The 27,832-nt window shown below is 46.8% G+C and overlaps 1 protein-coding gene and 2 long non-coding RNA genes across 18 annotated transcripts in view; 1 reads left to right on the plus strand and 2 right to left on the minus strand.

The window, feature by feature from the left end:
• The window catches only part of LOC144305777 (uncharacterized), a 47,262-nt gene extending 24,327 nt beyond the window's left edge, over positions 1–22,935 (minus strand). The window contains exons 1-5 of the long non-coding RNA XR_013372838.1: positions 22,884–22,935; positions 22,347–22,733; positions 19,566–21,797; positions 15,263–15,367; positions 5,877–6,047 (exon numbers count right to left, since the gene is read on the minus strand). This is a non-coding gene — a long non-coding RNA (uncharacterized LOC144305777). The remainder of the gene's footprint in view (positions 1–5,876; positions 6,048–15,262; positions 15,368–19,565; positions 21,798–22,346; positions 22,734–22,883) is intronic.
• The window catches only part of DLGAP2 (DLG associated protein 2), a 697,194-nt gene that overhangs the window by 293,730 nt on the left and 375,632 nt on the right, over positions 1–27,832 (minus strand). For 12 of the 15 annotated variants that reach the window (XM_077884865.1, XM_077884866.1, XM_077884868.1 and 9 more), the window contains one exon: positions 26,599–26,631. The exons of the other annotated variants lie outside the window; for them this stretch is intronic. In XM_077884865.1, coding sequence (XP_077740991.1) covers positions 26,599–26,631 — 33 coding nt within the window. The remainder of the gene's footprint in view (positions 1–26,598; positions 26,632–27,832) is intronic. 15 annotated transcript variants of the gene reach the window in all.
• On the plus strand, positions 21,769–27,715 carry LOC144305780 (uncharacterized). Of its 2 annotated transcripts, none has more exons than XR_013372841.1 (3): positions 21,769–24,925; positions 26,971–27,154; positions 27,357–27,715. It is a non-coding gene; the product is annotated as an uncharacterized LOC144305780 (long non-coding RNA). The 2 variants fall into 2 exon arrangements; XR_013372842.1 differs by having other exon boundaries at positions 21,769–21,921.

Here is a 27,832-nt window from a genome sequence, read left to right on the forward strand (position 1 = left end):
GGGCAGCCGAGCTCACCCCATGGGTCACTACGAGGCTGGGGACAGCCTTGCTGCCGTGCCACGCGGTCCCTCCCGGTGGCCTGGGCCAGAGGACTGGTGGTTCTCTCTACGGCGACAGGCGCACAGCACCGTGAATACGCCTGATACCACTGAATTGCACACTGATAAATGGTTAAGATGGCAAACATCATGTTCTATATATTTTACCACAATAAAAGAGAATGAATGTCATCTCTCACCTCAAACAACTTTTGATGTGTCGACGACTCTAAGCATCCAGGTCTGAGCCTGAGCTCAAAAGCTTGAGCGCTTACACTATGTATGTTCTTGAATATAAAATTTATACTTGGTCTAAACAGAACCCATGCAGACACAGGGCCGCAGATGGGAGAAAATGAGAGGTGGGCACCGCCCGATTTCAGAGGTCTCCACCTTCCTGTCTCCCACCTGTGCCCCCCACTTGCCTGCAGCAGCACCTGCCTGTAAATGCCAGCTGCATGTGACACCTCCCCCTGCCCCCCAACAGCTAAACTGTGACCATTATACATGGTTTAGAGTCTCATATGGTTATTATATTTGGATAGGGACTGAAAAATTTTAATAGAATTTTTAAATAAAAGGTAAATCTTGGAAGTAGTTTCAAGGGATGGAAGGAGCAGAGATTTGCTGGTCAGATGGTCCTAATTCAATCCCTGTTATCACTAGCAACTAAATACATGTGCCTGGTAAAATATTAAGTGCTTCTGAGTCTCGCCTTCTTCATCTATAAAATGGGGATAATAACATTTAACTAGCGGTGTGTTTTTAAATGGTAATTAAGGAAGACAAAAAGCAAAGCCAAGAACGAGAGCGACACATTGAAAATAGTAACAAGGGTGGTAGACGTTAAGCCCGCTGTATCAGTAGTAACCCTGAAGGCCGATGGCCTACGTGTCCCAGGTAAAACAGATTGTACGCAAGGATCTAAAAAACAAAGCCTGACTATATGTCGGCCACGAGAAACCCACTTTAGGTGCACCTGGGTCCTCAGTCGGTGAAGCGTCTGACTGCTGATTTCAGCTCAGGGTCCTGGGACAGAGCCCCACGTGGACTCTGTACTCAGCGGGGGAGTCTGCTTGAGATTCTCCCTCTCTCTGCCATCCTTTACCCCCTCATGCATGCTCTCTTTCTCTAATAAATAAATAATGCTTAGAAAAAAACCCAAAAAGAAACCCACTTTAAATATAAAGACACATACAGACTCAAAGTAAATGGAGGGGAATACGCAGCATGTTAACCGTACCCGCAGAAAGCAAGGCTGGCTACATTGATGCCAGACAGAGTGACTTCAAAGCAAGGAACATCACGAGGGAAAAAGAACTGGAAAAAAAAAAAAAAAAAGGAAAAGAACTGTATTCCATAATTCTCCAAGAGGACGTATGATTCCAACATGCATGTATCTAACACCAGAGCTTTGTCAAACTTTATGAGGCAAAACCACATAGAATTTCAAAGAAAAAAATAGATGGAGCTACCATTACGGCTGGAGACTTCGAGACCCCACCTTCAGAAACAGAACCACAGGCAGAAAATCAGTAAGGACCCAGCCGAACCCAACACCACCACCAATCGATGGGATATGACTGACATGTCCAGGCTACTTCATCCAACGACAGCAGAACACCACATCTGCTCTAGATCACGTGGAACACTGACCACGATAAGCCACACCGTGGGCCGTTAGCCACATCCCAAATGATTTAAATGAGAAACCGATGGCACTGGCTCGTACGAGAGCCCCACACACGATCTTCCCTCCACTACTTTCTGCAGCTTTGTTGTCTTCATGGCCTCTTTTCACCTGACTTTGGCTAACCAAATCTGCTCGAGGGAGACAGGCAGCTTCCCAGGTTCAATCACGGGATCCCACTCTCCTGATTTTGTCCAATACTTGTATCTCAGGTAGGAATGGATTCCTAACTCTGTGTTCTTGAAATATTAGGATTTGGACCCTAAAACTTGTTAGTTTTACACTTGGTTCACAGAACCCTTTCCAAACTGCCCCCCTGCCCTCTTCTGGCTCCATCCATGTGTGATGTCACATCTTCTCTTCCCCCAAATCTACCATTTTATCTTTCTGGGGTATCACAGATGGTCAAGAAATATTCAATCAGATACAACCACTTTAAAACCCATCCTATGTATCTTAGGAGAGAGTCTCCCAAATCACATTTGTTCCTGAAATTGGAATATAGATTTGGAGATATCCCCTCATTATCCTTTCTTAGCACAACAGAGGTACTCCTGCAAGGCTGCCATGATGTCCTGAATTCACCGGGGGATGAGCTTTGCTGGGGTTTCATGATCTCATGAAATTTTAGCTCAGGTGGATACTTTCGTAGGAACGCGGCCTGAGGGACACTCGGATGTCTGTCTCCAAGGCAGCAGGAGAAAGGATATGAACACGTGTCTGGGCAAACTCCGCATGAGCAGGTGTTCCCAGGGTTGCCCTGGGAGCCGGATGACATGACAATGACAGCTGATAGTGAACACATGCTCTGACTTTAAGTCCTCAGGAATAAAAGCAGTGAGGTATGAACTTACAGCTGTACAAGAAAAGAGAAGAATGTATATTTAATGCTGCCTAGTGTGCAGGAGTATAGAGAGAGTAACCTTGCAGAAGAGACAGGGTCAGGAGCAGTGGAAGTGAAGTGGCAAGTCTGGGACGCCTGGGTGGCTCAGCGGTTGAGCATCTGCCTTCAGCTCAGAGCGTGATCCTGAGGTCCTGGTCCTCCCTGCATCGGGCTCCCCGCAGGGAGCCTGCTTCTCCCTCTGCCCGTGTCTCCGCCTCTCTCTCTCTCTGTGTCTCATGAATAAATAAATAAAATCTTTAAAAAATAATAAAGACTTGTCCCGTGGCAAGTCTAAGTCTCAAACCAAAATCATTGGTTAAAAATATAACCTCTACATGTCGTATGTATGGTTTTTATTTCCTCTCATTCATTAAGGAAAGTAGATACTCCCATTTTTAGCAGTTCTATGACAGACGGACGGTTCTGTTTACCTCCTCCAATCTTTAAGTGCTTCCCAACAAATCTTTTGCTCTTGATACCAGTTACTAAGACATCAACACACTCAAGTCCAGAAATGAGCTTCCTTTGGGCCAGGAATGGTGCAAGAACTCACTTCAGGATCCTGCCAAAGTGCATTTGCATTACTTAAACCACAGCAAAGCAAGAGCAGCTCTAGATCAGTGTCAAAGAGGAAGCAGATTCCAAGAATTTCCTTGGGGTGTTTTTTTTTTTTTTTTTTTTTTAATTCAGCAATTCTAATGCATGAATGGCTAGACTTTCCTATGGCTTATCTTTGTGTTGGAAATCTTTTTTTTATTTATTTTATTTTTTTATTTTTATTTTTTTTTGTGTGTGTGTGTGTTGGAAATCTTACATGATTTTCTGCAAAAGAAGCCAGCAGGCAACCAAATTCATTTGCATGTTAAGGAACAGTGGACGTTCCGCAATATTCCTTCCTAAACTAACAGAGCTGTGCGCACAGGCCCGCACGCGCACCCTGAACCCAAACACAGCAAACAAATAATGCGTCAGGCTACCAGCCCACATTATATAGCTACCTTTGTTTCCAGAAAAGTCATTTAACTGGGCTTTATAACTGTGGAAATAAGTTGCTATGGGTTAAACAGAAGCCCCCAACCTACCAGCACTCAACATTCTTGCCGTCCTGGAGGATGAAGGATTTCCCTCCAAAATGCATTTGTGTAAATCAGGGCACGCTCCCCACATTGTCTAGAGCATCCCAGGTCCACCATAGAGGTGACGGAGCCCAGAGAAGGGAGCGGTGGCACGGAGCACAGAGGACACACCCTGTGTGCATGGCCCGGGGCTCCAGTCTCCGCGCCTCCGAAACGCGGTCCTGTTGGCAAAGGGCTGAGCAGGACTGCGCGCGGCCCCTCCTGCGTGAATGCAGCCCTAGCGCCCTGGACCTTTATCGGTGCGGGGACGGAAATAAAGACTGGCGTTGGTTGCTGAGCTCTTGCAACCACAGGCCCCGCCTCCCATGTGGGTGCTTGTCTCCTGCTGTAAAAGAGGAAGCAGGCTAAGAGCCCCGCTCACACAGCTGATGCTGCTGGAGCCCCTGTGGAGCCTCGAGCCTCCCACTAAACCTTTCTGATTTTGACTTCTACATGTAGTGCTTGTTGACACGTGAGAAAAGAAAAACATGAGTAGCTAAGTCAAAAATGGGAATAACTGAGGAGTATTCATAGCATTTCACTTCTTTAAAAAAGTCCCTGTGTACAAGTTATTTTTCTGTCTTAAAAAGTAATGCTTTCTGTATAAATCAGCAGAACTATGTCCTCAGACAGCCATGTCTCATTGTCCGTGTAACTGGACCGTCAGCTATTATCCGCCTGCAATATCAAGGCACCGGATATTAATGCAGCAAAGCCAAAGGGTGTCTTTTGTCATCTCCAGGACGATTTCTACTTAAAAGCACGTTGTTTCCCAGGATCTTCTTAAAGCTACTCCAAATGCAGAATGTTACATTCGTTAGTGTCTTTTTGAAATATGATTGAACTTGCTGAGAAAAAGGATTCATGAAACTCTGGTTAAAAACAAATGTATAAACTGTTTTCCAACTCTGAACACTGAGACGAAACATTCAGACAGTAGCTAAGAGGTTTCAACTAACAATACTTTTCTCATCTATTTCTATTCTTTTTTTTTTTTTTAAGGATTTTATTTATTGTTTCCTGAGAGACATAGAGAGAGAGAGGCAGAGACACAGGCAGAAGGAGAAGCAGGCTCCATGCAGGGAGCCCGATGTGGGACTCGATCCTGGGATGCTAGGATCATGCCCTGAGCCCAAGGCAGATGCTTAACCGCTGAGCCACCCAGGCGTCTCTCTATTTCTATTCTTATTCCACTGTGGAAACTATTGAGAATGTGATCGACGCAAAAGAACACAAACATCGACTTCAAAAATATGAGCTCTCGGGATCCCTGGGTGGTGCAGTGGTTTGGCGCCTGCTTTTGGCCCAGGGCGCGATCCTGGAGACCCGGGATCGAATCCCACGTCGGGCTCCCGGTGCATGGAGCCTGCTTCTCCCTCTGCCTGTGTCTCTGCCTCTCTCTCTCTCTGTGTGTGACTATCATAAATAAATAAAGAAAAAAAATTAAAAAAAATATGAACTCTCGTGATTGAATTTCAGGTGGAAACTGCCTTGTCTCGTAGACTCTGTGCCATATATAACCGTAGCAACGTTTTGGCAAAGCACCAAAAACAAGATGAATACAGCAATTTGCAGGTCATTGAGTCCTGGGAATTTGGTGTAGAGAGATGCGCAGGCAAACGGAGATTAATGGAAACATGGAAGGTCAAGAACAAACAGGGACAGAGAAAGCTTTTTTGCATAAAAGGAGAGAAATGAACAGATACAAAAAAAAAAAAAAAGACGTAACTTGAGAGTCCTTCACTTGTATCAGGACCATCGTCTTGGAGCAAACGCCTTCCCTGTTCTGGTGCAGAGAACAATACAGGATGGGCACTGCCTTCTTATGCTGAGCCTCATTATACTGACAGGCTCATTTTAATGGGTTTCTTTGAAGCAATTTAGAAAATGACCACTAGCAACTATGAAACCATTTGTCCTGGGGACAGTGCCCTTAACTACTTAAATTAAAAAGCCATGGAATTCAGAATGCATGTAGTATCTTCTGCTGATCTGAGGACGAGGCAACAGCAGACTTTAAATAATATTTCCTGTTACCAAAAAAGCCACAAACCACTTACAGAACAGTGTGTAATATATGAAAAATGAGGAAGAAGCCTCCTGAAGTTCTATTTTATAGATGATCACACTTTACATCTATGTACCTTACCTACGGATGTTGTTGTGGGGCTTGCAAATAGGGTACACGGTATCATTCCCGACCTTGGTGGAAAGGTTATGATGCATCACACTGAAAGGCTGTGTATGATTTCATCACATGGGAGACACATGCTTTAATAGCATCTCCTTACTGGGATTAAGGGTGTTTCCAAGTGTTTGCCTGTAGAAGTAAAGTTGCAAAAATAAGCTGGTATGGAAGCTTTTGCTGAATTTTTTACTTATTTCCATAAATAGAGTCACAGAATTAGAATGATAAGACTACAGTGTATGGGCATTTTCAAGATGATTATTAGGTAAAAAGAGGATTTGTTACTTAAAAAAAATAGTTGGATAGTCAAAAATAATTTTGTCAGCATCATCACTGTCACTTCACGGAGTTAAAAACATGCCAAACAGAAAAAAGTAGAAACCAAAACAAAGCAAAATAGCATCAAGGGTGAAATAAACTGCCTTTTGCAGCCACTGAAGTAATTTGTGTTCTCAGTAAAGCAAAGGAAGACACATTTATATTTTATTTTAAACTAACTTGTATTATATAGATTAAAACAAATATATTATACCCAAAGAATCATGTTCTTCGTTTTGTAAAATGCAAGGTCTCTGGGACTCTGGAGAAGGAAATGGAAGGATGGAGGGGGCGGGGTCGCTAGGTGACACGCATTAAGGAGGCACGAGATGGGATGAGCACGGGGTGTACATGCAACTGATGGATCACCAACCTCTGCCTCTGAAACTAATACTACACTATATGTTAATTAATCGAATTTGAGTTAAAAAAAAAAAGTGGAAGGATAATATAGGTCCAGGGCAACAGGCGCAGACCCTGCACCTGTCTGAAGCCTCCCAGGACCCTCTTGTTGTCTTTCTCAGGTTTCTCCCAGAGCCAACCAAAGAAAAGAGTGACAGAAACAGAAGCTCTCCTGTGCCTCTGTGACCGCTTCTCACAGCCAGACTCCCAGCACAGCTTGGTGAGGGGTTCCTGCCTCTGCCAGGTTGGGACCTGGGTTTCAGGATGCTGTGGTCTCATCTGTGTGTGACAATAGGGAGAGCTCAGAACCTGTCCCCCCGGGATGTACTTCTGTTCTCGGAGGCTGCATCAGCCCTGCAGTCCACCTGGGCCCGTGGGCTGCTGGGGGTTGGCGTGCGAGTGCCGTACCCGGGGCTGGAGGGAGGGCTGGGCAGGTGCGGCAGCCATCCGGGGAGTCTCAAGGACAAGGAACCACGTCAAGGTCACGATGATGGGAAAAGCCAATCTATACACTGCCTTTGCCATAAACTAGGGGACAGAGGCACTTGGCTCAAAACCCAAACTGGGAACCTGGCAAGTGTGTGCTTTCTGAGGTTGCTAAGTCAGCACTGCTTAGCCATTTATAGCGTGTGGGCTAATTGGAAAAATATTTTATCTTTATATATATTTGAACTATTACTATGTGCCAGACATTACGAGAAGATCTTTACACGCATAATTGCTTTTAACCCCAACAACACCCCGAGCTGAGTACTGCTATTATCCCAACTCGACATAAAGCTTGGCAGGGCCACGTCTTGCCCCCTGTCACAGAGCTATCTTCAGGGTCCCCTGGCTCCAGACCCAAACTCCCCTGCTGGCTTCTGAAATGAAGGCAACAGACTCCTTCCCCAGACCACTGCACAGGTCCTGCGTGTAACTGTCGGGGGAGACTTGAAGACACTCCACCCTGAAAACGTCCTCCAGGGTTCCAGTGCACGATGTTCACGCCGCAGGTGACATCTGCAGACATGAAGGTATCTCCCACCTGATGCCAAGCTCCCTTGCCACCATCCCTGCCACTCATATGCCTCTACGTCCAGGGAAGGATGGCATCCGGGTCCTTGTCTCCCCGCAGTGTCCACGACTCATGAATGAGCTCCATGGTTCCCAGGCTTCTCCACGGAACGAAATCTTCATCCCTCAACACACACAAGTGTCACTTCTCCCGTGAAGTTTTTTCTTTCATCTGTGAGCTACAATCAACCTTCCTTCCGCCCTAAGTACCACCTGCTCTTAATTCCTATTAAGTCCCTCCCTTTCTACACATGTAGAGCAGGGCCTCATTGTTTTTTGTTTTTTGATGCAGGGAAAGTCAATCACTATTAACTAAAGAGATATAAATAAATACATACATACTGTGACATCAGCAGGTGTTTTGATTATCCCCAGTTAAATATTCATGGGCCACTGTTCATCGCAACAAAAGAGATGAGAGGGGGCAGGAGTGTGGACGGATTGCAGCCTGAGTGCACTGCTGGCTCAAATCACTAATAGCAGAGAAGTGATCCACAAAACTGGCCAATGGAGAGGAAACTCCAGAGGCGTCTAAAGCAGCTAGTGAACAAGAGGAATCACGCAGGCAGTGGAATCAGGAAGAAGATTCACATCCACAGGTGTTGGGAACCACCGGGTCCTGAGTGCCCATCGATGGCACCTAACCCTACCCTTCTCCAAGTAGAGAAGTTCTGTTCATGCTGTTTCTTGACCCTGTGGTCAAGGTGCGGTGGACAGAATCTAGAAGACCCCAAGGGCCCCCGCCTTCTGGTGTTCATGCCTCATGGGATCCCCTCTCTTGCATGTGGGCAGGACCTGTGACTTGGCTCTAAGCAAGGCGATGCTGTCCCTCCTGGGACTGGGTCCCATTAGGAAGAAAGCTGCCACCCCACTGGCAGATGCTCCAGGTTCTCTGGCTCTAGTGTGGGCTTTGAGGGACCCTACAGCCACAAGAATCCTACCAGCACGCTGAGGGAACCTGGGAGCAGGTGCTCGCTTGGACCGGCTGACCAGTAAGAGCACAGCCCTCCCTGGCTGGCACCTTCACTGTGGTCTCGAGGAGACCCAGCTATATTGTGCCCAGAACCCTGAACTCAGAAACTGTGACATACCAATGTCGTTTAGTGCGAGGTAACTTTCTACGCAGCAATAAAAAGACTAATATCCCTAGAATTCCAACTTCCCTCCAAGCATGCTCTTTATATACCAAGTATGACCCTGCTTCTCTCTTTGCTTGAGGGTTTTCAACACATCTCACTTTTCTCACTTCTTGGTGAATTAGGATGGGCCTCGTGTTTGCATGTCTAAGTGTTCACATAGACAAAAGCACAGATCTTCACCCATAGCAGGTATAACATAATATGAATCAAAGTTGAGTTGAAGAACATTCTAGAGCATGGAATCAACGAGTTGACAAATGCTAGTATCAAAATAATCAAAGAGCTTTGAAGTTGTTTTCATAAAGGGCTTTCAAGACTGAGAACTTCTAATTTAAGATTACTATAGTCTGACTGTCAAACCAGAGAGATGTCACAGATCTCCTGTCGGCAACTGCATGCAAGTCCCACTTAGAAAAGAACCTATTTTCCAGACTTATTGGGATATAATTGACATACAACATTGTGTAAGTTTCAGCTGTGCAGCACGGTGATGAGATACGTGGATAGACTGCAAAATTACTACCATGACATTAGTTAACACTCATCCCCTCACAGCTGTCTTGTTTTCGTTTTATGATGAGAACATGTAAGATCTACTTTCTTAGCAACTTCCAAGTGTGTAAAGCTGTATTATAAGCCACAACTGCCACCCCATATGCTAGATCTCCAGGACCTGTTCATCCTAGAACTGAAAGCTTGACCCCTCTGACCAACATCTCCCCAGTTTCCTCCCCCAGGCCCTGGCAACCACCACCTACTCTTGTTTCTGGGTTTGACTTTTTTCGAGTCCGTGTATCAGTGAGATCATACAGTGCTAGCGGCTCTCTGACTTTACTCAGCATGATGCCTTCAAGGTCTATCCATGTTGTCATGACTTCCTTTTATATTACGGATGAGTAATATTTCATATATATTTTATATATATGTATATATAAATATATATTATACATGTATATAAATCATCTTTATCCATTCCTCCAGCAGTGGACACTTCGGTTGTTTTTGTGTCTTGCCTATGGTAAATAATGCTGCAGTGAACATGAGGTGCGGACATCTTTCCAAAAGTTAGTGTTTTCATTTCCTTGGATAAACACCCTGAAGTAAAACTGCTGAATCACAGGGTTAGCTCTCTTTTTAATTTTTTGAAGACCCTCCACATTGTTTTCCATGGTGGCTGCACCCGCCTGCACTGCCACCAACACTGCATGAGGGCGCCCTTTTTTTTCACATCCTCACCAACATCTGCTGTTTTTCAATTGTTGATTTCAGCCATTCTGAGGGGTGTGAGGTGATATCTCCCTGTGGTTCTGATTTGTATTTCCTTGATGATGAGGGATGTTGAGCATTTTCTCATGTGTCTGTTGGCCATCTGCACATCTTTGGAAAAAATTTCTATTTAGGTCCTTGCTCATTTTTCAAATTGCATTGTTTTTTTTTTTTTCTTTTGTTTTGTTTTGTTTGCTGTTGGGTTGTAGAAGTTCTTCATAGATCTTGGATATTAACCCCTTATCAGATAGATGATTTGTGCATATGTTCTCCCATCCTGTAGGTTGCCTCATCATGTGTGGATGGTTTCCTCTGCTGTACAGAAACTTTCTAGTGTGATGCAGCCCTACTTGTTTATTTTTGCTTTTGTTGCTTGTTTTGCAAATTTCTGTAGCTAAAATTGACTCCCTGTGGTAAGAAAAGTTTACTTCTTCACAACTGTTAATTTTCTGCATGTTCTTTCTCGTGGTGGGAACAGGAAGAAATCAATTCTGCATAGTGGTCATGAGTTTATCGATGTGAAGGACTTTTCTGCATTAATATATCTCCTCTGAAAAGATGGGAAGTGCTCATGTTTTAATCAAATGAAAGGCTGAGGCATTTTTATGGCTTTAGGCCTCTTGCTGTCAAAGGGATCTTCAACACAAGATTCATTTATCCACCGTTATAACTGCATGTGCATAAAATATAAACATAGGATGACTGTACCAGTGACTGGGGAGAGAGTAAGATGGAGCTTTTTTTCCCTAAATACAATCAGCTACACAGGGATCTCTTTTCTTTAATAAACTCATGGTTTGAGTAAAGAAATATATCATTTTTATTAGTCTGAATTTTAAAGATTCATCAAGTTACTGACAGCACTAGTAAGCAAATAAAATGGTATGAGGATCCGTTTTTTTTTTTTCTTGCTTTATTCAAGTTAGCATAAGGATTTAATTGTATTGGAATTCATTTATTTTTCCTGGCATTTATTCCTTCAGCCAACAACAAGAAAAGTAATTGAGTATTGACCATGTTTAGGATTATGCAGATGACTTGGAGAGCAGAGTCTCAAGAGTTAGCTCACTGCAGTCAAGGATTGAGAGAGCATGAGCCGCAGGCTCAAAGAGATCATGTTTCTTTTTTACTTCTGTATGCAAATAAATTGAGAGCCCCAAGGATTAAGTGTCTCGTCCAAGGTTATCCTGCTCCTGGTGGCAGAGAAAGAACTAAGAACACAGCCCTTCTTCTCTCTTCCGTGCACCTGCTCTGCCCAAGTGTGGCTCCTACGTCTGGCCTGGTGTGGATGTTTTTCAGAAAGACCATGTCTCCTGGATTCTGGAAATGGAAGAGGCCATTAAAAATGACTCTTGATGAAGACCAATTACGAACTGTCATTGGTTTGTTCTGCAAGTAGTTCGATGAGTTCCCAGTCGTGCCAACCTCCTAACATCCAGTCCAGAACCACATTAAATTAACTGAGACTCAAGAGAATTTTTCCAGCACAAGGTTTTACAATCCACAAGACATCTCTGTTTGACTTTGCTTCTATATTCTTTTCCCTGACAGGTTGGGGAGATGCTCACCTTAAGTGAATTTGAGGCAGGGAACAGGGGTTGGGAGCAAACTGACCCTCGCCACTGATCTGATGTAACCCCCATGAGTTAACTCTGCTGGTTCCTGCTCCTGGGTTTTGTCACAGCTGCTCCCTGCCTGGAAGGCCCCCACACTATTTATCTGCCCGGACAACACTTGGATACACTTTACCACTAAGTTCAAGATTCATCTCTCTCATAATCATATTTTATAATCTACCTACTACTTCCTGATAAAACTAGCCATTCCCTTTGAACACTAAAATTCTATGACAGTATATACTTATTTTATGTGTCTTGATATATGGATTTCTCCCTACAAAATTTCCCTGCTCTATTACTTTCTGTATCCCTAGTACTTTGTATAAAATCTAGTGAAAACAGGTTGTCTAGGTATCTGTGAAATATTAATAATAATAATAATAATAATAAATAGAGCTGCTAAACATTTGGCAGAGTGGCTGTATATGCCCAGATGTGTCTTCCCCTTCAGGATGGAAAGGGAGCATATGCTATAAATCACTCCTGGGTCCCAAAAATTCATTAAGAAAGCAACCACATTTTGAATTAACAATTGTATTTCTATGATTTCTAGAATTTGCCCTAAGGAAATAACCATGAATGAGCATATAGATAAAGCTATGAAAATATTCATAAAGGTATAATTTATATTAGTAAAAAGATTAGAAACAGCTTAAATTTCCATTAAAAGGGGATTAATCCAATAAATCACAATGGACAAACACAATGGAATAATACATAACCACTAAAAATGATATTTAGAAGCATATTTAATGTTTTGGAATAGAGTACACAATTCATAGCCAAGCAAAAATGCAGATAATAATGAAGGATGTGTGGTATGATTCAATAAACAGACACCTCTATTCTTTGCCGAGGACATTCCTGAAAACCCTGCTATAAAGTGGAAAGCCATAAAATGAAAGCTTAATTTTATTCATTTTAATGAGATAAATTATAATGTCTCCTTCCAAGGTACACAAATAATTTTTGCTGATAGAAAAATGTATCAGTTAAAGAATCCAAACAAGTTTATGTTTGTCATAAATACTACAGTTAAAGCAACAAAATTGTGGCATAAAATATAAGTGGTGGTGTTTGTTGGAGGCTGTGAGGTGAGGGCACACCTCCTCAGCAGCTGGCACACAGGCGGAGGGCCAAGCAGCAGAAACACAACCTTTGGGCTCCTTCCCTTCACTTGCATCACAGCCAGAGAAACAGGTGCAGGGCAGAGTCTCAGAAACACACGTGTCAACAACGTACACGGCAAAGTGAAAACTCATGGTGATGGGACCTCAGGAGCCCCCTTCTCGGGACGCCCCAAAGCAAACTCTTTGGGCTCGTGGAGATGCGGTATGTGGGTCAGATTTGTTCTGCGAGCCACCAAGGGGCCCGTCCCTGCTCCAGGTGAGCTGATGTGTCAGCCCCAAACCCCAATGCCATAGTATCACTCCTCTTAGTGTTTTGGGGATGAAAAGTAGTTGCATGATTCTTTTTGAGAAGCTGTCAGAGAGCGATTGTAACACTTCAAGAGCCACTATGGTGGACAGGTGTTGATCAGGGTTTCGAAGTAAGAAGTCTGTGCACAGGCTGGCCTCTAGAGCCAGGGCTCCACCCTGCGTCCTGGGGATGGTCAGGTGATGGAGGATTTCTGTGCTCATTTCCCCTTGGCAACATTTTATTGTTCTCTTTTGTAATAAGGCCAAAATAAAATGATCAGAAAAATTTTAAAAATGGCATCTATATAGGACAAATCTAAAATGATAAATGTTTCTAAAGAGTAATGTTGATTTTTTTTAATGAAAAGTGTGTCTTATTTTAGTCCTTTAGAGTTCTCCAAAAATCCTTGTTTTACGTGGAATTTCCTAAGTTCTTCCCTTTTTTGGATTGAGGACAAAGTCCCAGGAGCCCCAGAACGTCAGGCATGTACTTTGGCCCTATCCTTATGAACTTATTATCAGCCCAGGTTTTGCGTCATCTTTTTGGCTTCGTGACTCCATAAATATCTGACAAGGAGATATAATTCCATTATTATGAAATTGATGCTCTTATGACTTCTTATGTTTCATGTTCACGACTGTGCATGTGTGCTTGTGTTTGTGAGTCTATTCACTCGAGGACACTCACGTGTGGGGAAAGAACAGTTCACTTTTAATCTCGTCTGCTACATAAATTAAAATATAAATTAAAAAGGCATTCTCCATACACGTAAAAAAAAATCTGAGTAACGTGGATTGAGATGTGATAAACAGGGCTACTGTGTCGAGACGCCACAGCATCATGGATGATTCGATCACGAAGCTATTACTTGGATTGATGGCACTTGCATGTGTGAAAAGCAGTTACTGAATGGCCTGGTTCAGAGCGGATTTCAATGTCAGACGTATTGATAAGTACAGACCCAGCCGTGCAGAGTCCGAGCAGCCTCTTGGCCTCACGCAAACACATTAACTCAGGACAATTCACCTACAGCATCCCACTTGGGATTATATCAATGTCACTCCAGCCTTTGAACAGAATCCCATCTCCCTCATGGGGGATTCCTCAAGTTTATCTTAATTTCACACACGGTATCTGTCCCTGTTCATTAAAAGCAGCTTCTAAGTGGAAGCCTTCACCCTGGCTGCAGAATTGGGATTAAATTTAAATTCAGACCAATGTGTTTATGCAGCAAACTTGGGAACTGTATAGAGCTAGCATGCCTTCCAGAAAGGATGACAGAGCTGCGGCACACCCCCTAGACGAGGACATCACCCATTCCTGCCCCACCGCCATCCACGACCGGCCATGGCTGGAAGCTGCCGAGCATCCATCTCGGGTATAAACCTCCCTCGTGGTACAGTTACACTTAGAGTCATAAGGCTAGAGAAAAGCAACATGGGCGAGCACCCTGGACAAGATGTGGCACCGTGTGTGGTGGGGGAGCCCTGATCTGTGCTTCAGGCGCCCCAGCGAGCACCTGGCAGGATGGTGCCCATGAAGCCTCCTGGCCGCACACTCCAAGGAGCCTCTCGTTGGCGCCCTGTTAGCCCATGCCGGGGGTCAATAGTTGCTGGTGGGGTGAAGGCCTGTCTCTAAACTCACCCAACCGTACCATCCAGATCAACAGAAAGTCCCTTCCACATGTGGCCCTGGGCAGCTGTTCAGAGCTTGTATCTACTGATTCCTGTCATACGCATTGGCCCTAAGTAAGAATTCAGGACGGGAACCAAGATCATGTCCCAGTGACCAGGTGGATTTTGTCAGAGATCTAAGGCAGAGATGGACCCACAGTGTTGAAATATTAATAAACTATGACTGTTTGCTTCCAGGTTCCCCTGGGAACAGCATGAGAGCTGATCTTTGTACCTTTTTGTGTCCCTAAATGTCCATGAGAAATTGATGAAAATGATGTATCCTTTTGCCTGTAAAGCATATACAGACACTTCCAAGTTCTACACATAGTTGTGGGCTTATCACAGACCAATGGCTCCTCGTCTGTCTTACAGAGAGGTAGGAAAAAATCTGCAGGATGACATGAAAAGTTACCCCTGACCCGAGTTCTAGAGACCCACCCAAACCTCCATACCATGGTTCCTGAGCCTTGTCCTCTCCTCAGTTCCGGATGCTTTTCCCATATGCAATGCTTGACATTCGATTATTCCCTCCCACAGGTGAAATTATTTGCTTCTTCCTGACATTTCCAAAAAACAAAGTTAAAAAATGTTATGGGATTTATATGATGTGTATGCCTACTTTCTCCATGAGACGTCACTGGTCTGAAAACTCTCCACACCTTGCTCTCTACCCTCACACGTCAGACGCTCTCCGTGTTGACCTATGTGACTTAGTGCTTCAACGGCCAAAACCTGAAAACCAACGCTGACTGCAGAGATATCAACTCGAATTCAAGCTGTCTTACATTTTACCTCGAATAGGGTCTTCCCATAATGTCTGTCGTCACGTTAACTGTCCTAGGTCCACTTCACAATACTTAAGTAACTATCTTAGAATTCGAGAAAACAGAAACTAGAAACAAGATTCTAATTTTATTACTCAAGAGCGATCAGTGGCATGCCCATTAGAAGAGCTGTGCTAGGTCAGCTTTCTGTACATCAGCCAACAGGACTTCCCAGTGGAGTGTGGAATCTGGAGCAGAGCTCTGGCACAGCCCTCCACGTGGGCTTCGTGTGTTACTCCTAGTGTGGCTCTTAATTATATTCCCGAGAATTCCAGAGAATCAGTCCCACAAGGATATGTTACTCGGGGTCACTGAGCACTTTTTCTAAGCAAACCATGACCCTGTCATTCTTCGTCCACTGTCTCCCACCTTCGACCTCCCCCATCTCAAACACTCGTGATGGCCACGTTGCAAGGGCTGATATGAGGTCCACCTACGTGTAGAGTGGACCTCTAATCTCTGCTTTTCTCTCTAATCTTTAATGGAACTGGGATGACAAATCTGGGAAGTTTCTACTCAATACAATTCCCTATGACTCTGTCTTACCCCAAGGGGTCTCTTCCCCTTATGAGTCAAAGAAGCCCCATCTAGTGATCTTTCACATGCCAGGTTCTATTGCACATGAAACCATACTTTATAAAACAACAGTGATCGTCATCTTTGCTAAATACAACTACTGGTTTGCTTTATAGGTATTTCTCACAACTGTTAATTCTCGGGTTCTCTTTAGATGCGCAGTCCTGCACGTCCCTGACATCTAGAATAACGCCTGACAGATGCTGAAGAAAACAGAGATAGGTGATTAACAACCGACAGAGGAGCGGCCAGATAAAACACATGCCTGAGTCCCTACTATGCACTAGGCACTATGTGAAACATCACAATTTTCAAAATTGCCTCAAAATGAGGGCACTATTTTACCCATTTCATAGATGAGAACTTTAGATTTACTGAGGTTACACTGATTTGTTCAAGGTCTACAGGTCCTAAAGAGAGAGAGCCCTTGAGTTCTGATTTTGTACTCTTTATTTATGGTCTTTTTTAACCTTTGTACCCATTTTCATTTGTACATTTATCACTAGTTCATTTAATTGATAACTTACTGCTACTTACTCCATTAATAGTTAACCTGCCAAAATTAACTACCATGGACCCATGAAGATGTGAGGGAGGAACGTGAATCTGAGCAATGGGAATTGGGTCATGCCTCATCACAATCTTGAAAAATTAGTTCCCATCTGCCTTCTTCACCACACGTCTAATAATATAACATGGAGTTTCACTAAATAGCAGGGCAGTGATGCACAACGACACGGAAACCATGTACGCATATGCAGAACATCCAGAAAACCAAACCCAGCCTCTTAAAGCAAAGCCGCCACTGTGCCGGCGTACACACAGTTCTAAGGCGGAGGAAGTTTGAGGATGAGAACGACAGCGCACAGGGTTCGGTTCCCGCGAAAGCCCACACTTCTAATCATAAACGCTGGGATACGGGCTCCTAACTCCTGGCCCCAGTTCCTTCCTGCCAGACCCAGAGCTTTGATTTTTCCCCAGAAACTCAGTGAGCTGGTATATAAGGCAGGAGTCAACATGTATTTCAAAACTATTTTCTAAAGCAAAACCAGTGGTTCTGTATCCTATTAGTCACTGAGGTTGTGACGCTTGATAATCACGTGTGTGCGGTGAAGTGGCTGCACGTGTGTCCACCGCCCTGTCCGTTTCCAGCCTCTGAGGGGTAATGTTCCAACATGTCTGGCTTCTCCGGCCTGGAGTCACTGAGGTGAGCACATGAGGGGCCTGGTCCCTGCCCTGCGCCATGTGGCAGCCCCGTCTCCCGTCTTGCTGAAACAAGGCCCACGTGATTTTAGACAGTAAAACCACCTCTGCTCCACAGGGGAAAGCTTTGTCTAAGGGTCAGCTGTGAGCCAAGCTCAGAGGGGAAGATGGCATGTCTGGGGGGGCACAGAGGGGCCTGTGTCACAGGAACCCACAGGCATGTACAGGGAGACGCGGCACATTCACAGCTGGCACCTTTGTTGCAAACTCTCCCCAGCCCCGGAAAGAATCTTCTATACGTAGAATCTACAACCCTGTGAAGAGAGAACTATCTGTTCAATTTTTTTTTTTTTTTTAAGAAAAACAGGTCCTAGGGTGCCTGGGTGGCTCAGTTGGTGAAGTGCCTACCTCTGACTCAGGTCAGGATCTCAGGGTCCTGGGATCGAGTCCTGCATCAGGCTCCCTACTCCTCCCCCTGCTCGTGCTCTCGTTCTCTGATGGATAAATAAAATCTTAAAAAAGAAAATAGAAAAAGAAAAAAGAAAAAGGGGACCTAGATCCAATCCGCTTTTATGGTAAGTCCCCTGCCCACGCCTCCAAGAGGACCGTCCTCCTGCGAGAGCACTGTGCCCCATCCCTGCAGGCCCTTGAAGACCCACAGCCAGCACCGGGCCTCTGATCACAAGACCGGCTAGGGGGCCGCATGCTACCTCTACGTCGGACATGCCCCTCAGAGCCATCCCACAAAGGTCGATGCTGCAAAACCCTGAGCATTTGTGATTCATTACGTTGCTAATGAGATGCAACAGAGAGCAAAGCTAAATTATGAATACATATCGCTAATCATTGCAAGGGGTCTCGGTGAAAGTGGTCTCCTTTCTGTGAGCCACTTAAAAAAACCTAGAATACCACACACCCCATCAGACATATGGACGGGAACACTGGACGGTGTCTGAGAGGGGTTGCTGGCTTGACCCGGGGCTCGTGTCCCTGCCTCTGGGAGGTGCTGTGGACAGATAGATGCCCACCCCAGAGCAGCCCTTCGGGAGGAAGGAAATCCGGAGTGGGCAGAGCTGGAGGGACAGGCGGACACTGCTCACAAGCCCTGACTCCTGAAGCTTGGGGTGCCAGCTGCCCTGGGGCCTGGCTCCCTCCTCTAGGGTCCTCACAGTCCTCACAGGACTACACTCAGGCTGATGGCAGGGCCGCGCTCTGCGGAGTCACCCCAGGAGGGGCAGGTCTACGTAGGCGGTGGCACCGGGCACTCACTGTGCCACGTCGCTCACTCCGCCTGGAGGCCGCAGAGCCCAGATGCTTCCTCATGGCTGGAATGATGTGGTACCCACCAGCGCAGAATGATCCTCCCCGAAGCACCTCCACCACGCTGGCCAGAGGCTAGCCTAAAGGATGGGACTAGACTTCGAGGCATGGAAGTGATACACTGAGATAATTTCACTTCTATCATCAAGAGATAGAAGCACCGAGCGTCTCCATCTTCTGGTGCTCCCGGAGGCAGGGAGGATTCCCTCTAGGATGCGTGGCCCTCAGCGCCGACCCAAGGACACCACACTTGGGGATTTCATGCCCGTGTCACGAGATGGCATGGGTGATACTCAAATTTCACAACAAAACTCTTGCTTTCAAAGCAGAAACATGCTCCTGCAAGATGAATGTCAGACCCTGTCTTCGTGCAGAATCTCCCTTTAGCCCTTTCTTCAGCACTGAAAAGGAGCTTGTTTTGAATTCTAGCAGAACTCTAGTTCGCTCTTCCTCTACATTCAATCGCATACATTCCCTACGTGCCTTCATCTCCTGAATATGCTTCAAGACACAGCAAATAGGCATCGGTTTAGCAACAAGAGAATAGATGGTACTCTACCTAAACCTACTAAATCTGAAAACTGATACTTAAATTGCTCAGCAACCAGAAAAATAGAGCATTTATTTATTCCTTGAGCACATTAATGAGGTAAAATTGCTTCAGTGTCAGCTGAATGCCTCAATCTCAGATATTGAATAATCCAAAAAATGAAATGTGCAAATTAGGGTTCATTTGTGCATTTTATATCATTCTACATAAATGCATGATTGTGACCGAGTCTCAGACACCAGATGGTCCATACAACTCATCCCCAGTCTCAGTCTGTCTTACCATATTTAGTGGATGGGGCTTCACCTCTGATTCTAAGCGTAGCTGACAAAACTGCCTTTGTCAGTGAAAAGACCAGATATCCGAGTGGTCAGCTTCATGCATTTGGCTCAAAAACACACACCTGTGAGGTGTACAGGGCTCATCGGGCCCCCAGATGCGAGGATAGGAAGGACACGGCCTCTCCGTTCGTGGTGCTCTGCTGCAGGCCCGAGGCACGTCCTGCCAGCAGCATCCACAGAGGAGGAAAATGGAAGGAGTGTAAGTCAAGGCACAACCAAGGGTCTCTGATGGGAGGGAGACAGGCCCACCCTCAGGCAGAGCTAGGGCTGACCCTGCAAGTCTGTCCCTAGGCTTCTCTGCTTTTAATAAAAAATAGTACGTCCCCTCTCCCCGCATCATGCGAACCCTAATGTCTGCCGAGATAGCAAATGTAAGCCACTCCCTGGGCCCTTCTCTGTATAACCTCCCCATACACACACACACACACACACACACATACACAAATATGTGACACACACACAAACATATGCATACATGTACAGACACAGGCATACACATGCACACCCATTGTACACAGTCACAGACACATGCACGTGCATGCACACATGCATAGACACACAGATACACAGACACACAAGCATGCACACATGTACTGACACGTGCGTGCACATACATGTACACACATGCACATATATGCATGTGTAGGAGTGTACACGAGATACATGCACACATATGCAGTCATGTACATACATGTACACATATACATGCATGTGCAAACACACATGTGCACATGGTCCGCATGTACTACCCCTTCCTCTGTCCATCACATTTCAGAAGATCCTTGCACATCCAGAGCACACTCACAGAGCCCTGCTTCTCAGATGGGGCCCCAGACACAGCAGCGTGTTACCTGCAGCTACATGGGGGTGGGAAGGGAAGCTGCGTGCATGGGAGACCGCAGACACGGCATCCACATGGTGGGTGGTAGGAACTCTGCCAGCATGTGAGGGAGGAGCCGGGGCTCTCTGAGCATCAGGGGACCCCAGGATGGGGATAGCACAGAAGCTGCTTCACGCTTCACGCCCTCCTCACCAGGAGAACATGGTCCAAGTGAACCTGTGCAATCCTGGAACCAAAAGGGTCCTAGGTTTCTGCAAACATTTCCAACAAGAGCACAGGCTGTCTGTGCGAGCACCTGCTGAAGAGCCATGGAGGCCCCACATCATCAGAGAACCGGGTCCGAGTGAGCAAGTCAGAGCAAGTCGACCCCGTGAACGAGGCACGAGCCCCTAGGCAGACAGTCAGCAGTGCTCCCGCCCAGGATGCCTGGGCCCCAGCAGCTCCTCGAGGCTCCTCCGCTCTCACTGGGTGTGACTGGCTCCCCTGGGACCCCATGCACACAGGTCTCCCCTGGGACTTGGGATCCCTCCGAAGCTCCTTGCAATCCTCTGTTTATTCTTTAGTTTTCCACATTTGCAGCCTATTCTACAGTAGGTGATTGCTTCAGCTTCCTTTTATCATTAAATAGTGACTTTCTCTAAAACTCCTGCATGCCGTGTCATCTGAGGCTTTCTTCCTTCCCCCATCTCTGTCTTTTACTCCACTTTACATGGATGGAACACACGTAAAAGCCCCTCAGCCCCTCCTTCCAAGCAATGCCCGTCCTGTTCTCCTTGGGGCCTGGTTTGTCGCCGACATGGGCTTGGTTTCTCAGGCCGTCTCCCACATGTCGTCATTCTCATGTCCGGTCACCCTGTAGCCTTCTATGCAAAACTCTGGGAAATATCCTCAAATCTGTTTTCTGCTTTGCTCATTCTCCGTCTGGTAACATCTAATCTGTTACGTAACAGGCACAGTCACGAATTTAAATGACGTTTTTTTGTTCTCAGACGTGCTGTTTGTTTTCAATCTGTCCTTCTGTCGCACTAGATCGCTATTTCATCATGGCTTCTTTTCCTTTTAAAAACCAAGTTAGTCCTTTTAAACACCCTGTGCAAGCCACCAGTTCTAGCACTGGGTTGCTTATCCACCTGTCACATGTCTTCATTCCCTCAAAATGTCTTTATAGGGGTTATAATCTTTTATCGTCTATTTTTAGGCAAGGCGGAGTCCTATGTGGTCAAAGATTCTGTAGATGATTTGTGACGTTGACTGTGCCTCGGCCCTCAGGTTCCAACAGCATCCTCGCAGATCTGGGAACGAGTTTCACATTCATTTTACCACCTGGTCCTCCTGCAATGCACAGGTGCAGGGAAATCAGACCTGGCATCCACACCCGGGTGTGTGTTTCTTGCTGGTCACTTTATATTCTACCCGTGACCCCGGATATGTGACAGGCTTCCTTTATACTTCCTTGGTCAGTGTCTTCTAGTCTTTTTCTCATAAAGGTGAAAACACGTTGAGATTCTGGGTTTCACTCCAGGGGCGGGGTCCCATCGCTTCCCATGTCAGGTGCCCCCACATCCCACACCTGCCTGAGTGTCCCACGTCCACCCCATCCTGTGCCCCCTTCTGGGTTTTACTTCTCAGAGGCTATTGAGGCCTTGAGTCTTGCCCATCCTCTGGGTTAGACGTCCTCCTGAACTCTGGGAGCCTAGAATGAACCTCCTTCATTCAAGCTCAGGTAGGTACCAAAGGCCACCGTGACATGTCACCCGGCAGTGTCTCAAGCTCACAGCAAGGACCCTTCTGAGGCCCTCCACCCTAACCTTTTAAGACCAACGGGTTTCCTTCCTGTATCGTCAGCAAGTCATATTCTCTGACTTGTACTAAAACACTAACCATTCTGAGGTCCCCGAAGGCAGATCGGCTGGAATAGAATTCTGTTTTCTCTCAAAAGCCAGTTGAATTCTTCAGTTCCTAAGCAACGCTAATTTTTTCTAGAGAGCCTGGCACATGTTGAGAACTTAATAAATGCTGGTTATCTACCACAAACCTCCAAGAATAGCAAACAGAAAAGACCATTTTTACCCAAAGCATACAATTAACGAGGTCTGATCTCCAAACGAGATGGGGCAGCAGCTGCAGGTGAAGCGTGGACACCCTCGTTCCTGCAAGAGCAGAGGTGGGGCCGAAATGCTTCTTCCCAACCCATGATGCCCAGGCTCTAAGGAGCAGCCTTCCTGTCCTTCCCTCGTGGGGAGAGATCTTAGCATTTCAGGATGACACCTATCCAATGAAGGAGCAAAAACAGTACCGAAGTTTTACATTGATTAGAGTCATTTGTGGGGGAAAATCTCAAATACCTGACTTAAAAATCGAGAACATGATGCTACTAAACGCAGTATGTATTTAAAAACATGTCCCACTTTTTCTTACTCATGAGTGAGGAAGAGACAAGGTAGCTCGGGTTCCTTCTATTTGTAGGGATACAGAAGATTCTGTCCAAAATTCTAAGAGCAGTATGCAATTTGTGTCCTCAAATGATCAAAGTAAAAAACAAAAATAAAACAGATTTAAAATGAAAGTCTCTTATCTTAAACTTTGTGTGATTTTTTTGAACCTGAATTTTGCTTTGCAACCAGAATTTCTATACATCTTCTAAATATACGTTGATGCCTCCATACGTGGCCGACTTCTTTTGAACTCATACATCTCAAGGCATCTCTTACTAAACATCCTCTGTGCTAAACTCCATCCTAATATTTTTGTAGCATTACTTATTTGTTCCAAATTTAAATTATAATAGCTTATTTTATTCCTTAGTTTTAACTGGGTTAAATAACATAGATGTTAAGACACCATTATTACATTGTAGGGGATCGCAGATAAGTTTTCCTAAACCCTTCTAGGCATCTGCCTTCCCACATTAGGAAATCTATTTACTAGGAGGGCAAATTGAACCCTAAAAATGTACACAAATAGGCACATCCATGAACCGACATCTGTGGTTCTACCATAACATTCCCTGTGGTCTAGTTAAAAGTAAGTGCTGTCACGTATCTGTCAATAAAGCTTGAAAAGGATCATATACTCTTGAATTATTTTCCTATATTAGATTGATGGGGTTCAGCATATGAACCTTCGGAGATGCTAGCTGTGTCAAGGTAAACTGACAAAGCGATCTCGCCAGATCGCGACCATGGCGACCAGGAACTCCACGAAGCAGCTGAGACCGTCATCTGCCTCTCAGGCCTGTAGCAAACCACAATAACGAGGTTGCTCTCTGTAGACTCCAAACTGTTTTTTGTTGTTGTTGTTTATAATCGGTCTCTAGTTCCACAACACACTCTGGCGAGTGTATCCCTGCAAAAGGTAGGTGAGTCTGGTTGGGTAACCAGCTCTACCTTCTTGCTGCCCCTCCTACTCCCAAACTCAGAGTCACCCGCCTGTACAGCCTCGGTAGGAAGAGGGATACCAGTAAGTCACATAAAACATTCCATAAAACATTCTCCTCTCAAAAATACAGTCGCCCAAGGTTAAGAAACCAGGGAAGGTAGAAAGGATAAGCGAATTTGTGTACTGAGGTCTCGATCTATGTTTTATGTACAATTACGAGCTAATGTTCTCTGTGAAACAGGCCCCGCCTTCGCAGGGATGCTCACGCCTGGCATCCTGAGGTCTGCAGCACCCCATAAACTTTGTTCCCAGTCTCGCTGCTTGACAGATATTATCATCTGAGACAATGCTAATTATTCCATCTGTATCCAAAGAACCAGCTCCCTCCAAGAGAACTAATCATTAAAATACAAATAGGTGTTTCCCACTTCACTGGTTTAGCGGAGAAAGACTGTTAACAGCTTTCTGACAAGAAAGAGAGAAGCTTAATGAGTTGATGCCTTAACCCTGTGGATGGAAGGAGCACAAGGCTCCGGATCCAACTCCGCACTGTGCGCCAGCCTCCAGTGCGGATCCTTTCTGTGCGGCGGCCTTTACGAATTAGCTGATAGAAGCTGCTAGAGACATTACCCAACAACAAAGCTGATTTCGGATTCCACTCACTGTGCCCAGGCAGCTCTCACGTAGACTAATCACTTAAATGATTTAAAAATGTATGAATATGCATGGTGGTGCTTTACAGAAAAATAAAGCCCAGCTGAGACCATGACATCAAGCTTTTCTCCCTTTCTCTGATTTGGAGCAACTGCACTGGCGTATCTGGAACGCTGGAGCGGCCGCAGAGCCTGAGGTCCAGGTGGACGAGGCACGAGCGGCAGTGTGTCCAGCAGCCCTACAAATGCAACCTCTGTGCCGTCTCCCCGATCCTCACGGCCTCCTGGGGGGGCGTTGGGGGGCTGTCTGAAATATCTACATCTTGAGCGGCTCCCGGAGCGAGAAGGGGCACATCTCCTCCCTCTGCCCCTGGCAACTTTACACCTTTGGTGCACGGTGATCGGTGATCTGATTGGATGCAGACCCAGGTGGGCTACTGGGGGACCAGGACGGGCAGACAGGGGTCCTGTGCGTGACCAGGGTTCTGACCTCTGACAGGGTGGGGGCAGGGGCACTCCCGGGGGGGAGGATGCAGCCCTCCCTTGCGTGGGGGCAAGCCGCAGGGGTCCCGCGACCCGGGGTGCCCACAGGAATGCATGAACCCCTGTCTCTGAGCGAGGACCCCCCCAGCTAACACCCCCTTGACTCAACCCACGCCCTCCTGCAACCACACCAGCTGCATGTGCCCCCGTAGGACAGCGGGAAGCAGCCGAGAGCGGGAACCGGACTCCACGCAGGGCACACAGACTGCAGACAGCAGAGGCCCATGACAGGAACGTGCGGGGTGGGGGGCCTGGAGAGGTCTGGGTGGGCCTCGAGGTGGGAGGGTCCAGGCTTCGGAGCACACTGAGGACCCTCAGCAGGAGGCGCGTGTCGCACAAGGACAACACAGGAAGCCAAGGCCTGATGCGCACGTTCCCCACCCGGGACAGACACTGACGTTATAACAACAAGAACGAATGAAGTTCCCAAGTACCTGCAGGACCCACTCAAGCTGGAGGCCCTTGTGGGCACCCTCGGCCCCTCCCGCTCAGAGGCCACTGCCCGCCACACAAAACCTGCTCTCGGTGGCCTCCATGCAGCATCCCACCCCAAAACTCTGCTTTTCTTTGACCCCGGAAACACCGGGTGTCCAGAGTCTCGGGTTTTATGCAACAGTGACCATTTGAGTCCGTGCACTTTGCCACAGCCACAGCAGTGCACCGGATACCCTTCACCCACAGAGCAAGACGTTTGAGGACTCAGGCACGTCTCAACCACGAGACTGGAGAAACAGGGTGTTTGATGGAATTTCTACATGAACCCGATGGTCACTTTTGTTCTTTCATCTCGTGGGGGGAAATCTCGGCAGTGAATATGACGATGTTTGTGTGACACGGAGCACGTGCTCGAGTCATGCACATTCAGGCACCCCGGGGTCCAGGGCTCCGGCGGCCACCCCCGCCCCGTGGCGAGGCCACACGCCGCCGCGCTGAGCCCGACCATCACAGCTCTGATGCATCCAGGGCCCCCACCAACGGAGGCTGCGTGCGAACCGCATTTCTTTTATTCTTTCCTCTTGTGACACTGGGAAGGTTTCAGCCTTCACTACTTTCGAACATAGGTAAATCAGAGTCAGGAGCTCTAGTTTTAAAAGTATCTTCGAAAAAAATAAAAATAAAAAATAAAAGTATCTTCGGTAACACAGATCACGCACTGTTTAATGGCACTGATTACCACCAAGTTCCTGCTGTGCCTCTCGGGTTCGCTCATTAATAATACGGAATGGTTTTCCCAGGTCTTGTTTAACGTGAGGCTCATCAGCACTTGGGGCTAATGTATTTAAAGCCATGAAATACGTATTTCTAACACCAGCATTTATTACGTGGAGAAACCTGATTAAAATCTGTGAATCCGCAACCCCAAAGGCAAGTGTAATTTGGCTGTGATTCACTTTCCGCTCAGGGATGACCGCCCCCTGCCACCCTGCACCCCACGCCGGTTTTACCCACTTTCCACCAAACACTGTGGAGAACACGGGCCGGACATGCCGACGGCCGTCCGCGACCACAGTGCCCCCGCCATGGCCAGCGGAGGCGGGGACGGGGTCGAGCACACTCACCTTCCGGCTCCCCGCAGAGGGTGCACTGCGATTCTGCAAACAGAAGAGAGAGAGGCCGTTACTAAGGGGTCTCGGGGTCTCAGGGTGCGCGGCTGCAGGTCTCACGCCAGTCATGGGAGGGGCCCTCTCGGCACGTGGCCCACGCCCACCCCACACCTGGGCAAACATCCCTGCACGGCACGAGTGTAGCCGCCCCTTCACACCTTCCTCACTAGCAGACCACCCACCTCTTCGTCACAGGCACACGCATATGAACATATTCTCATGACCACGTGGGGCCCCACAGGATGCGCTCGGCACAAACAGATGATGGATTTCATCCCCTAACACCTAAGCCTTTGCTTTAACCACAACTCTTATGTTTGCTTTCAGGCACCGACAATCACGAGCAAAAGGGCGGAATTAAAACCACAGGACGCACATTAAGCTCCAGCTACCGATGGTCCTCAGGGTGCAGGTCCGCCCATCAGCGTCAGACCCTATGAACGGACCAGGATGTGTGGGGGTCACGACACTCACAGTCTCCTCGGGAAACTATGACAGCGAGTATGATACGGTAAGTACAAGTGCAACTATGGGCAAGAAGTGAGGCCCTGGGTCCTCTAGGCAGGTGACCCACCCCCCGCCGTGGCCCTAAAGCAGGGATGCAGGCACCCTCCACGTGAGCACGGGAGGGCGGGGTGGCAAATGCATTCAAGCAGCCCTTGGGCGCCAGCCCCAGCCCTGAGGATGCCAGCCTCCTTCTATTCCAACCCCAGGAGGCAGCAAAGGACTTGCAGAGGGCACAGCGTCTGCACGGGGTCTCAAGGACAAGGAGGATTTCGGGACAAGCATGGCGCAGGCAGACGGGCGTGGCCGGAGGAAGGGGCTGGTGGCCTCAGCCCCCGGGAGCTGGGAGGACACGAGATGGACAGTTCGGAGAAGGAACTCAAGATCATAGCAGGAGCTGGGACATTTTTTAATATAAAATTCAGACCCTTGGGGCACTTGGGTGGCGCAGCGGTTGAGCGCCTGCCTTCGGCCCAGGGCGTGACCCCAGGTCCTGGGATGGAGTCCCACATCGGGCCCCCTGCGAGGAGCCTGCTTCTCCCTCTGCCTGTGTCTCTGCCTCGGTCTGTGTCTCTCATGAATAAATAAATAAAATATTTAAAAAAAATAAAATTAAGACCCAAGGATGATCTCTGAGGTGAACAATGGGAATGAGTTAGTCTTCTGTTCGTGGGACGACCACGGG

The sequence above is a fragment of the Canis aureus genome, chromosome 36, assembly GCF_053574225.1.
Source record: "Canis aureus isolate CA01 chromosome 36, VMU_Caureus_v.1.0, whole genome shotgun sequence".
NCBI lineage: Eukaryota > Metazoa > Chordata > Mammalia > Carnivora > Canidae > Canis > Canis aureus.